This window comes from Acanthochromis polyacanthus, chromosome 8, assembly GCF_021347895.1.
Source record: "Acanthochromis polyacanthus isolate Apoly-LR-REF ecotype Palm Island chromosome 8, KAUST_Apoly_ChrSc, whole genome shotgun sequence".
NCBI classification, from domain to species: domain Eukaryota; kingdom Metazoa; phylum Chordata; class Actinopteri; family Pomacentridae; genus Acanthochromis; species Acanthochromis polyacanthus.
In genome coordinates this window covers 11,887,436-11,899,668 of record NC_067120.1, presented here as the reverse complement: position 1 = coordinate 11,899,668, position 12,233 = coordinate 11,887,436, and the positions used below count along the sequence as shown (strand labels likewise).

Here is a 12,233-nt window from a genome sequence, read left to right as displayed (position 1 = left end):
GGCCACATGGCTTGCAAACTTATTTCAATCCATAGGGAGAGGTGTGGCACTGATGGTTCCCCCCACGCACACGTGCAGCGTTTTTTCCAAAATGGGAGGTTAGACGAGGACAGATGTTCAGTTTATGCCCTATAATAAAGTGGGTGTGAGTCTCTGATTGGGCTTTTATTTTTTATGAATGAGAGCGAGAGACGTCCGGTGTCTGTGGGATACAGACTCAGCCAGCCTCTCTGACAAATTGAACATCGCAGTGCCAGTTTGTGTTGTGTGACTCATCTCAGATCCTGACAGGAAAATGCACAGATAAAAGAGTTCCCTTTGTGAGGAGCCGGCAAATTGCTGCCGTTGTTCTTTATGCGAGTGACAAATTGCAACATTGCAGTTCAGCTGTAGGGAGCTGGATTATTGTTAATGCATAAACATTCCTGGAGATCACATAGATGATTTAGTGAAACACTTAGGACAATCAGCGGTTAACGCATGAAAACACTTTCAGCAAGAGACAATAGCGTGCCATTACTTGTATAAATACAGACACAGAGTTCCCTATATATTATGCTCTGTGTGTACACTTAAACATGCTGCATGTATGGGCCACAAACATCTCTTTGATCCGAAAACAAATGTAGATGTGTGTTTCCTGAGCTTTGAAGTGGATGTGATGTATTCCACAGTGACATGGAAGCCTTGGAGACAATAGGGAAATGAGGCTTTGCTGGAAAGCTGTAGGAAGCTCTCTGTCGTCACTCAGTCTGGGGTCACCGGAGGATCTGAGTCTGGGGAGCAGAGCTGAAGTAGACTGTTTATGGGATTGCTGCAGCTTACAGCAGGACAATTAAAGTTTGACATGAGTGGCTCTCTGTGCCAGCAGGCGTGTCACCTCGACCAGCTTAATGGGTGCTCTGGTGTCTGCGGAGTGCATCCTTCACAGCAGGATGCGATTAAAGGCACAGCAGTAACCTAGAAGTAAAGCCACCATGTGGACACAGGCCTGCTGGTGCCCTTGTCCTGCCGGCTACCCATTCTGAAGGCAGCACATAAAGCAAAAGCGGCCACATTCGCTCCTCTATGATCACTTGACCACAAATTGCTCTGAGAATCTAATTACCGTGGCACAAGCTCATTATAGAAAGCACAGAAGACAGTCCAAGAAGTCCGACTGAATTTTATGTCAGGCAGATTTGCACCCGGTTGTTAAAGCCGTCTGGGCAGCGTCTTTTGGCTCTGCAAACATCTCGCAGAGCTTTTTCCACATGTGACCTGTTCGCGCTGGAGATACAGTGGGGAGAGAAATGTGTTGTTTTAAATCCTGTTCGTCCTCATTGTCAATTGAGAGAGACGAGCAGAGGAGGCTGGCTGTGCCTTTGGAGTGGGTGTCTACCGAGTGCACGTGATCCCGTTTGCTGTGAGAGGGATCGTGACTCACTGGCTCCAGGCTCAGGATCCTCGTCTGGCCTCTGACAGAGTGCTCCTAATCCCACCCTCTCAGCAGTCAAACAGGGGTCCTGTGAGTCATGCTTTTACCGTCATTATGCCAGAAAAAAAAAGAAGAAAAATATGCACATTGAGCACACCGTGCATGTCGTGTCAATAACAGACAGTTTTACTTGTGAAAATATTTCTGATTTGATGCATTTAGCTTGAAATGAGGAACAGCGTGAAACAATAGAGATTTAGTCTGAGTGTAATTCACCTCGATTTATCACTTAATCAGATCACTCACAACTTAGTGATGTTTCATGACTCACATAAAGAGTGAAAACTAACTACTCACATATACCCAAATACTGTACAATTCTGAAGTTGCGATTTATAATGCTACTTTTTTCTTTTAGCTTTGTAGATTAAATTTGTAACTACAAAAGCAGTTCCTAAATAATCACGCACAGTTTATAATTAAACTGCCATGATACAGTTGGGCTATAAAGCTGTTGATCACCTGTAAAACAGCGATAATCTCACAATATGATAATATTTAAATCAAATAAAGTTTATTGCTCCACCAAGGAATGTGACGATTGCCGTTGGTTTGTCTTTCTGTTAGCAACATTATTCAAAAACAGATTAACGGATTTACATGAAATTTTCAGGAACGGTCAGAAAGGACCCAAGGAACACCTTATTAGATTTTGGGAGTGATGCGGCTTATAGTCTGGATCCATGGGTTTATTAAAGATTTCTGTATCACTGATAGCAGCACAGAGTCACTGTAACTATGACAACTAATGAACGCGATGCCAGCTGCCTGCTGATGATCACATGATCGCAATGCTACTACAAATCGATCGCTGCAGACTTATCAGGACTTATCTGTTAGAAATTATACAAGGAATGAGCAGCCTTGGTGGAGTACTACTTTATATAGCAAATTTTACAACAACCTGAGTTGACCAAATTGCTGTACGTTACAAGACAGGCAACAACAAATATATGTGAAAAAAGACTTTCTGAATCAATTCCTGAAACAAAATACTACCCTAACAAGGTGAACAACTTGCAAGAGCACACACTAAAAATATTAAAACCATTAAAAGCAACCAAAAGCCAGTGAAAACATGTAGTTCTTGAGATTTTTCTTAAAAATGTCAATGAAAGAGGAAGATTTGACAGAAAGTTAATATAATATTACCATCCATTATTAATTCATAATTAATTCTTGTACTTTTTACGCCTATAAAACATTTGTTGTCAAAAGTCTTTTACAAATGCACCGTTTTGCATAAATCTTTGTGGTCGCAACAACTTCTAATGAAATTGTATTCAACCAACAAACTAATTTGAGTTATTAATATACATTTAAAGGTATTTTTATTTAGCTTGAAATCAAATGATGTCAACACAATAGTAAATTGATGCACCATTACCTTTATAAAAAAGGTTTATCTAAATCAATAAATACATTAGTTGTTTTTTAATTGCAACCATGCATTTAATTAAGTGGAATAGGTCCCTTGATTGGCTTTATCTAACCTTTTTTTAATGCATGCATGCTCTTATTCCCCTCCCCTTCTGGTATTTTTTTTCTAACTGCAGTAACCTGAGTGTCTAGAACAAGTGCAGACGGTCTGGATCTGGTCTTCTGAGGAGTCCTTGAGCAAACTTCTCTCTTAAAGCAACCCAGTTGCTACTGCACAAAGTGCTGAGTGCGCCTTCAGCCGGCTCAACTTCCTGCCTGGATGCCTGGAGTCCGGCATCATCATCATCATCATCATCCAGATGATATAATGAGGAAGAATGCCTGCAGAATGACCAAAGCTGGCCCCTGGATTGACTTTTCAGCCCAGCTGCTGAAGTGAAACCGATCCGCGTGTCCACGTGTTTGTGTCATTTCCATGTCATTTGCATACATGTAAACCGGCCTCGCCTATTGCTCCGCAGCTGCACCGAGCGCAGCAGCCGATTTGTCGGTCGGGGCCGCTGGAGGAGCAAATGGGAGCGCCGGTCCCCGTTAATCCCGCCCTCCCAGACACGTTGCCTTGGGAGAAGCAACACGGGCCGATCACTGGCTGTTCTGCCTCCTCGATCACACACCGCACGTCCAGCTTCCACCAGCGACTCCGAGCCCGACGGTCCTGCCGGATTTACCGCTGAAACAAAGGGAAGGTCCGACCAGCCGCTCCATCCTGGTGAAGGTAGGAGACAGAAACACCCAGAGCAGCTCCGATTCTCTATGCGGGGACCCGAAAACATCATCTGATTTCTGTGCATATATATTTATATTTTTGTTTAGAAATCATCCAGAGGAATTTAACACAGACATGATCGGGGATGCAGTTAGATGTGTTGAAGGATTAATAATGCGATCAGGAGGTTTTAGGCGTGACTGCGGCTGTTACTGCTGTCTGCGTTCTTGGTTTTATATAATCTAACTGTGCATGCTGCCAAATTTACTATGACTGATGAGGAAGTCTATTGTGTCTGTTACCCAACTGATCTGAACGCTGCATTTCGATCACACACACCTTATCTTCGTGTTTCATTCTCATTTTTCTCCTGGATTATTACGAAAGATGTTTGACCTCTAGAATTATTCTCGTATATTTCAGGCTGTGAGCGTAAAGTGGTGGACATCTGTTTAGGTGCCCCACCTACACAGGTAGATGGAGATCACGAAGGCTCTCTGCTGTTTTACATTACATTTCTGCACGACACACTTTTCTTTGATAAAAAAAAAAAAGCAGACACATAGTAAAATAAGCCGTTATCAGTGCTACAGCAGCTGCTATTAGAATTTTTATCACATTGCAGGCCTGTGAGTTGTATTTAAAGGCCCAGGACATGTGGATATTTGGACAACCTTGGCATGTGTGTGTTGTTTTATAACACTAGCACATGAAATTAGTGGTAAAAACAAGTCATGACAGTCACTGGAGGCTTTATTTTCCAAGCTGTATTGAATATATAATTATATTTGAGAACCTAAAGGATGATTGGCTGCTTTTTTTCCCTCTGCAATGTGTTGATTTGTATAGAAAAAAACTGCTTATTAGAGGAGTTAGTGAGCTTTCTCTGATATGTACTGTTGTTATATAACATAATTTGTGCAAATATATAAACCTGAATTACCCATGTGTGTGTGTGTGTGTGTTACATAATGTTTGTGTGGTTGTCTGGGGTTGGATATTAAAACACGATAAATCAGTTTCATCCAGCCTTGAGTCTAGAAATAGTGTAATTTCAGATTTGGATTTAAAATTCTTGTTTTTTTCATGAAACAAAGCTGGTCACCGGTGATCCATGCAAAGATCTCCGCAGTCAATCGCAGACAAATAGACATACATAGATGGAAGAAAATACATATGTTAGTTGTCTCCTCTGTTCAGTAAATCTATAAATCTGTGCTCCACCCTCCTCTGTAACAATAAGATCAGAAGGTGGTCATCGTGAGACAAAGAACCCGGGAGCAATTAACTCTCCTACCCTCAAATCTTCACAGGAAGCAGCAGCAGCAGCCATGCCAGGCATTAACCATTCAAACACCAAAATAATCCCTGTGCTGAAATTGCTGTTCCCACTTCCTGCATGTCCTAATCCCTGTGGAAACGTGTCGAAGATCACACCAGCAATTAAACATGGCAAAGAGCATTTGGTCGGAGTAGTTTTTTTTTTAAATTCACGAGGCATTCTTCTGTCGTGAACAAACAGCGCTAGTCTCCCATTTGGTACATTTTTTTTTAGCACACAAGTGTCACTCGTGCTGATGGGAGGTCTGCTGCAGCCTATTGAGGCGCTGGTCGCCATGGTGGCAGACCCCTGCCCCTCTTGAATAAACAAGCTAACAATGTTTATGAATGAATGTGGTGGTAGCAGCTGGCAGGCCAGCTAATAGAGCCCGAGTGAGAGGGAAAAATACTCGGCCATAGCGACCGTAAAATGTGAAATTTGTTTGCGTGTGACGTCATGGTGTGGAGGATCACGGCGAGAGAGATTCGGGGAGACAAAGATTTGAATCCCGAGCATTTGAGGGGGAGCGCAGGATGGTTTGGTGTTTGCCTTTGATGGTGGCCGGCCTGTGTTTACTGGCTCAGGTGTTGCATCTGCAAACAAACAGGTCATTGTGGTCTCAACAACTGAGGTCTCTCTGCCACCATCTGCTCTGGGTGCTCCGCTGCCTCTCTGCCTTTATTCATGTCCGCTTGGCTGGAGATGCAGTGTTTTTTGGAAGGTTTTCGTCCAGACAAACCTGCAGTGTTTGCTCAAGGACGCTTCACTTGGCTATTTTGGCTGTAGGGCCTCGAATTGGTTACTTTTCAGCTGCAGCTTCTCGTCTTTATCGCTCTAATCACTGCTGCCTTGTATTCCTTTTTGTATTGCTGCAATGTAGTAACAATGGTTTTCTCTCTGCCAGGTCAGTGATGGTCAGTGCTAGTTAGAGGCTGCAGCTGAGGATGTCTGCTACGGATTCGGACAACTCCATTGACTGGCTGGCTAGTGACAATGAGGAAAACGAGAGCGAACAGGAGTCTGACTGTACCAGAGAGCACAGCCAGACAGATTCTTCTCCATCCCCCAGCGCCCCTCCACACCTGGGCCCGTCTGACAGCAGCTGCTGCCGGAGCAGCGAGTTGAAGGAGGGCGACGGTAACTGGAGCGAGGTCAGGGAGGTCTCCAGCCGGGGATCCCCCGACTGCGTGGAGAAATGGGACAGAGGCACTGCCACTGGACTCTGTAAGATACAGCACGGAGAAGAATGAATGGCAGAAGCGCCCAGCAAGCACTGAAGAGAACTCACAGCTCCACGGAGGGGGAGCGTAAAGAACGGCAGCTCATTTCCAACGCGTCAGAGAGAGACCGAATTTTTAGCAGGAAGGTGAGCCCCTCTGTGACTCATGTCTGCTTCTCAGGAGGTGGTTGACAGTGTCAGCAAAACTAGAGCATGCCCTGTCACCTATATCAGCTCCCCTGCTGGTTCCACAGGGTGTCTCACTCACGACACTTCCTGTAAATATGGCCCTCCCCTATAACTATAGAAAGAGTATTCGTCATGCTTTTCTGAGGAACCCGAGTCATTGTATCATAAACCAACCATAGACAGTGAATTATCTAAACCACAAAAAACAACTTTTATGTTAAATGAGTGGCACTTTATGAAGGCTGTTTTTGAACATGTTTTACAAATCAGTCTTTTCTCATTTTCAGTGCATGGAGCTACAATGCTACATTCATCCACTGTCGTCAATCCTGAATGGCCTTCGATCGGGGAGATACAAAGAAAGTAAGTCAGTCATTTCATGTGTCTTCTGTTTTTGTTTTTGTGTCTCACCATATTAAATCTGTTAAACACAGAACTTTCCTGAGGCGAGTCCACTTCTCTCTCCCTCTTTCTTCTGTCTCTGAGAAAAACAATAGCCTGAATAGGCAGTGTGCCCATCTTTGTAGAATATGTGTCCCTGAGATCTGAGAGTGAGATGTCTGAAACATGTACTGTTGTCAGACTGAATATCAAGTTACTACAAGCATTCCATGTGTGTCTTTTATAAAGGGGCTCATTCTGGGTAGAGGCTCATTTTAACAACCTCATTGTTTGAAAGACCCATGTAAGAGAATTAAAAAGCAGTTTAAAATGTTGTTGTTTTTTTCCCACTGAGAGCAAGAAATGTCCCACTTCAGATTCCCTTTTAAACTCTGCCTGGCAGAGGTGAGTGAGAACACACTGTACCACTGTCTCCATTAAAGCAGCTGCTGTTTGTTAGTTGTCAGATAGGCATTATAAGACCCTGTGGAAGATAGCGCCCGTGTTCAAACAAGCTCTGAAACTGCTTAGTTTGGGATCTTGGTCAAGCCCCAAACCTTGTGTGACCCAACACTTCCTGGCCACAGAAACAGGGAGTCTGTTCCTTCACACACACATTTCAAAACAACCCATCTGCTGCACAGACTCAGCCCTGCTGTCAGCGCAGCTCATGTGGCTCATACTACAACTTTCTTCTTTTCCAGGACTCAGCAGTTTCCAGGAGAGTGTGGCCATGGACAGGATTCAGAGGATCATGGGCGTCCTGCAGAACCCCTACATGGGGTAAGTGTCCTCAGAGTGACCCAAATACTGCTCTACGACAATATTCAGTGTTCCTCTATCTCTTTCTCTCTATATATATATATATGTGTGTGTGTGTGTGTGTGTGTGTGCGTGTGTGTGTGTGTGTATTTATCGTGATGCAGATAAATAGTAAGGCTTGCAGCCGTTTCAAACCTGAATCACAATCTCAACCAGTAATCTACATTTACAAGTGCTCGAAATGCTGTTTGCTATGTGTGGGTCAAAGTGGTCTCCATTATGTTTGTGACACATGGCTCACAGCAGGTTGCTGCTACCCCCACACATTCAGGATAAATTTGCTGCAGAGATGGTTGGATCTCACTGTAGCTGGGTGTCTTGTTAAAAATGTATGAGGCTCCACTGTAGGAGTAGCACACTTGTGTCTGCTTGATTAGCTCTCCACTGGCCAGACAATATAATGGAAGATGATGTGACCCCTTTAGAGGAGAAAGTCACCGCAGTATGATTTAAAAAATGTTGTACATCATAAAATGTGAAATAGCTGCCATTCTCTGGTTCTTGATTTTGCGTGCTTCAGCAATGGGGAATATGGTCCTTCACAATGTAAATAACAATATTTTCTGATTAAAAGTGTATAAAGCCAAAGTTTTACACGTGTAATTTGTAATTTTCGATACGTATTCATTATGCCAGTCGCATTTTTCAGAGCTCAACGTGGCATTTGAAAATTGCTAGTTTTGTCCAGCCATCTGTATCTATAATTTAAAGTTGAAAGTTATCATATTTGAGAAGAAGTGAACACAGTAGTGCTAAATTAGACAAGGAAATCTCACAGAAAAATGGTACCATATGATCATATCAACACGATTTGATTACACTAAATGTCTTGTGAATGAAATAGCAGCTTCATGTGGAGTTTAGTTCGGAAATGAAATAGCGTTTGTGATTTCTGCATGGAGTGTAATGCTTGTCTGGCTGGGCAGTCAGTCACTGCAAAGGCTCTGCATCAAGGTGTACGGATGTAAGACAAAGTGCTGCTGAGTCTGGCACAGACTAATTGCAGCCCTCACCCACCAGCTGCTGCCTTCATATGGGAGACAAAGAGTGGGTGTGGCAGCCTCCCTGCAGACAGCCGGGGCAGAGGCTGGAAGGTGGACTAGAAACCCCTCCCTCCGTCGCTCCCTGTGTCTGCTCTGAGTTGCCAGCTGGCAGCCCCTGCAGCAACACAATGGTAGATAGGATCAAAGTGACTTTTTTAGCAGTCACTGTTGTGGATAATCTTTCACATGAATTTAACATGCTCTGAATGGAATACAGCAGGAGGTCCCGATCGTATGACACCGGCTAATCCCTGCTCACCATCTGGTTTTTGGCGGGTGGGAGTTAAAGAGACGCTGTGCCTATGCCCACCTCCAATGAAAACGGCGTCAACTGCTTGATTTCCACAATGACGCTGTTTGGAAGCCCGCTGTGGCTTTGGTGTTTATATTAGAGGCGAGGAGGACTATTATACATCAGGCCACGTGTGAGCTCCAAACATGTGAGAAATGTTCTTAAGACAAATTTCCCCCCACACACATGGCGGGCAGGCTGTGCAGAGTGAGCGAGTGAGTGTGTGTTCACGCGCTACTCAAGATTGCATGTTTCCTGTGTGAGCTTGATGGAGAGATAAGATTTCAGAGAAGAGGCTGGCAAGATTTTTTGTAGATTACTCAGATTCATGCATGATAGCCTGACTAAATTGCTCTCTCTCTCTTTCTCCACCTCTTCTTCCTTCCTTTTTTCAGGGAAAAGTACATCAATATAATCCTTAAGATGGAGGAAATGCTCAAGAGCTGGTTCCCTAATGTAAAACTTCAAGAGCAACGTCGCTGCCACCCAGACAGAGGAAGCTGTTCCTACCAAGAAACTGAAGGTAAAGTTGCTTTTCAAAAAAAAGCGGAACTGTTGCGTAAGAGCTCCTCCGTTAGATAAGGGCTGCTGCAAGAACATATGGTGGCGATGCGGTGAAAGAGCGACTAAATATCTATTATTATTTAATCACAGGTCTGGGACAGGGGAAGGAGGATTAAAAGTATTTTTACTGAGGTATTACTGCAGTCTCAGGTTCGCTAAGAAACAATGACAGAGGAGAAAGGTAATTTTGGAGGAGTGTCCCTAAGGGGATAAAAAAGGTTCAGAATACTCTGGAACATTCCTCTGCTGTTTAATTGGTGAGGATTTTTTCTGCGGTTAATCCTGACACACCCGGTCCTAAACAGGAATGTCATGTTTAGTTTTTAGGGGTTTTATTTTATTTATCCACAAAGAAGTTGTTTATTCACTGATATTGCTGTTAATCGTATGCTATAATCAATATTTTTTATATTAGCCATTATAGTAGCAAATCCTTAGATTTGTACACACAAAAATGTTACATTTTACGCTATATTTTTTTACTTTAGGGTTCTGTCGAAAACTGGCAAATGGAAATAACATAATAGGCAAACAGTGGCTCATTTAACCTCGTGTCATCCTGCGGGTCAAAATTGACCCATTTTTAAAGTCTGAAAATGTGGGAAAAAAATATTTCACAGTGAAACTTCTGATGTCAAATTTTCAACATTTTTGTTAAATTTTTGCACATTTTTTGGTGGAAAAAAGAAATGTTAAAATTTTTTTTTAAGAACATTCACAAAAAAGCAACCAAAATCCAGCGAATTTCCACTGGATTTTGGGTTGATTTTTTTTGTGAATGTTCTTAAAGAAATATTAGAAATTTTACTGATATATATGTAATCACTTTAGATATTTTAGGATTTTTTTTGGAAGATTTTTACTCATTTTTAAAAATAAATTTCTTGCCACATTGGAGATTTTTTAAAATAAAACTTTAAGGGAAACTTTTAAGGAATTATTACAATTTTCTCCCTGAAGGTTTTGCAAATTTTCAGAAATTTGGGGAATTCTTTTGCTGAATTTTTGGATTTTTTTCAGACAAGGAAACAATATTTTTTGGTGCCCATAATGAGGACAACAGGAGGGTTTAAATATTTTTGAAATTGAAATTGAGGTGCGTTTCCGCTCTCCCCTACAGCTATCTCCGGTGACCACCGCTGCGGGCTGCGACCCCTGTCATCGTCAGTGAGCCTCCAGCCGGCGCCAAAGCCCTGAGAGTCACCGACCTCACTCCTCCTGGAGCCTACTCCGCCAATAACCTGAAGTGGCTCCACACATCACCCATCTGCTCCCCCACAGCAGAGCAGGCCCAGGCTGGTCCCAGGCACCTGCTGTCCCCCAGAGACAGAGACCTAACGCAGGACAGCGCTGTGTCCTCCAGCACGGACAGCCACACTAAGACAGACTCGGTGCCCAGAGGCCCTCCGCCGGGCAAAATCAACGCGCCCTGTCTAGAGAGGCTCCTTAAATCAACAGACAGCATCATCCACACGCAAGGGGGACAGGCGGCTTGATGGACAGCAGCTGGTCCTAGTCCACGCAGAGGGGCTGGGCGTCCAGCTTAGCCTCGCCTTGCCCGACCCCGCCGGAGCCAGTTCAGCTCGCTTAGCTCATTCCAGCCTTCAGGAGAGATGGGAGCCTTCAAAAGGGATGTCACAGATTCCTCTGTAATGTGGAAGGAGCGTCGACAAACACATTGTACTCTCTGTTCGGCAATGTGCCCTTTCGGACATGACAAGTGTCTGCTTTAGTTCCCTTTTGTTGACTTATCTTTGGTTTTATCGTTTGCACTCTTGAATAGCGCGTGTGTGAGAGTCGGAAGGATAGATTTTTACATGCCGAGACAACCGGAGCAAGTTTTTTCACAACTGAATTGTTCCCCCACTGGCTTGTAGATGTAATAATTTCGGTTTGAGTATCTGTGAAACTGCCATCATTGCCTGAAAGGGAAGAACTGCAGGGGAAGCTTGATGCTGAGAGGGAGTACTTTTTCAGATGTCCAGACATGTCAGTGGTCTTCATATTGTTGTGCTGAAATGTGGGTGAAATGTGATGTTGCCCTCCTCGCTCCCTCCCTCCCAACCGTCCCCTCCCTCCCTCACCTTCCTCCCTCCCTCCATGACTCCACTCTTAAGTTTATTGATGTACTGTTACACATTTGTATTCTTTATAAATAAGTCTTTTTTTGTACAACTGTTCTACCTCAGTGAGCACCACGTCACGGTTGGTGAGTAGGAATGTGAACACTATGCTCAGCGTCTGGACACCCTCACCAGGTCTGCAGTGAGCCAAACGGCCTCTTAAAGCGAGGTCCGCCGTGCAAGTCGCCTGCTTGTACAAACAGAGGATGCTCTCTCCGTGGGGACGCTCTCGTGGCCTGACTGGTGCCATTGTAAAGAATGTCCACTGCAGATTTCTTTCTCGAGTCTCCCTGTAGAAGCAAACAGTGCCTGTAACGTCAAGCTGTGCCTGTAAGCCGGTGTAATAAAGAGAGAGAAACCGTTCAGAATACCTGCTCCTCTGTGGGATGTACAAATCAGGAATTCTCACTCTCCTGCCATTTTCCTGTATTGAGTAATTATTCGGATCTTGCCAACTACTTTTCTGTGGTGGAGTAGAACAATTGCTATTTTATTTTGCACAGAACTGGACAGTATGTTCGACCAGCAGAGAGGGACAAGGTATTTGTCTGTGTAAATCTACAGAAAGGTTGTCAATTTCCCCTGAAAAGTGCCTTATAGTGTGAAATTTTATACTTTCAAAATAAATGTGGTTATATTTGTTTGATGCAAAATGA

At 43.7% G+C, this 12,233-nt stretch overlaps 1 protein-coding gene across 1 annotated transcript; it reads left to right on the top strand.

Annotated features, from left to right (window-relative positions):
- Positions 1–3,143: 3,143 nt before the first annotated feature.
- On the top strand, positions 3,144–12,233 carry LOC110948790 (circadian-associated transcriptional repressor). Its single transcript, XM_022190491.2, is given in 10 exon segments — positions 3,144–3,632; positions 5,849–6,189; positions 6,192–6,310; positions 6,640–6,715; positions 7,438–7,516; positions 9,286–9,364; positions 9,366–9,413; positions 10,575–10,598; positions 10,600–10,923; positions 10,926–12,233. Coding segments are annotated over 9 exon segments (1,095 nt in total). The 5' UTR covers positions 3,144–3,632; positions 5,849–5,888; the 3' UTR covers positions 10,971–12,233.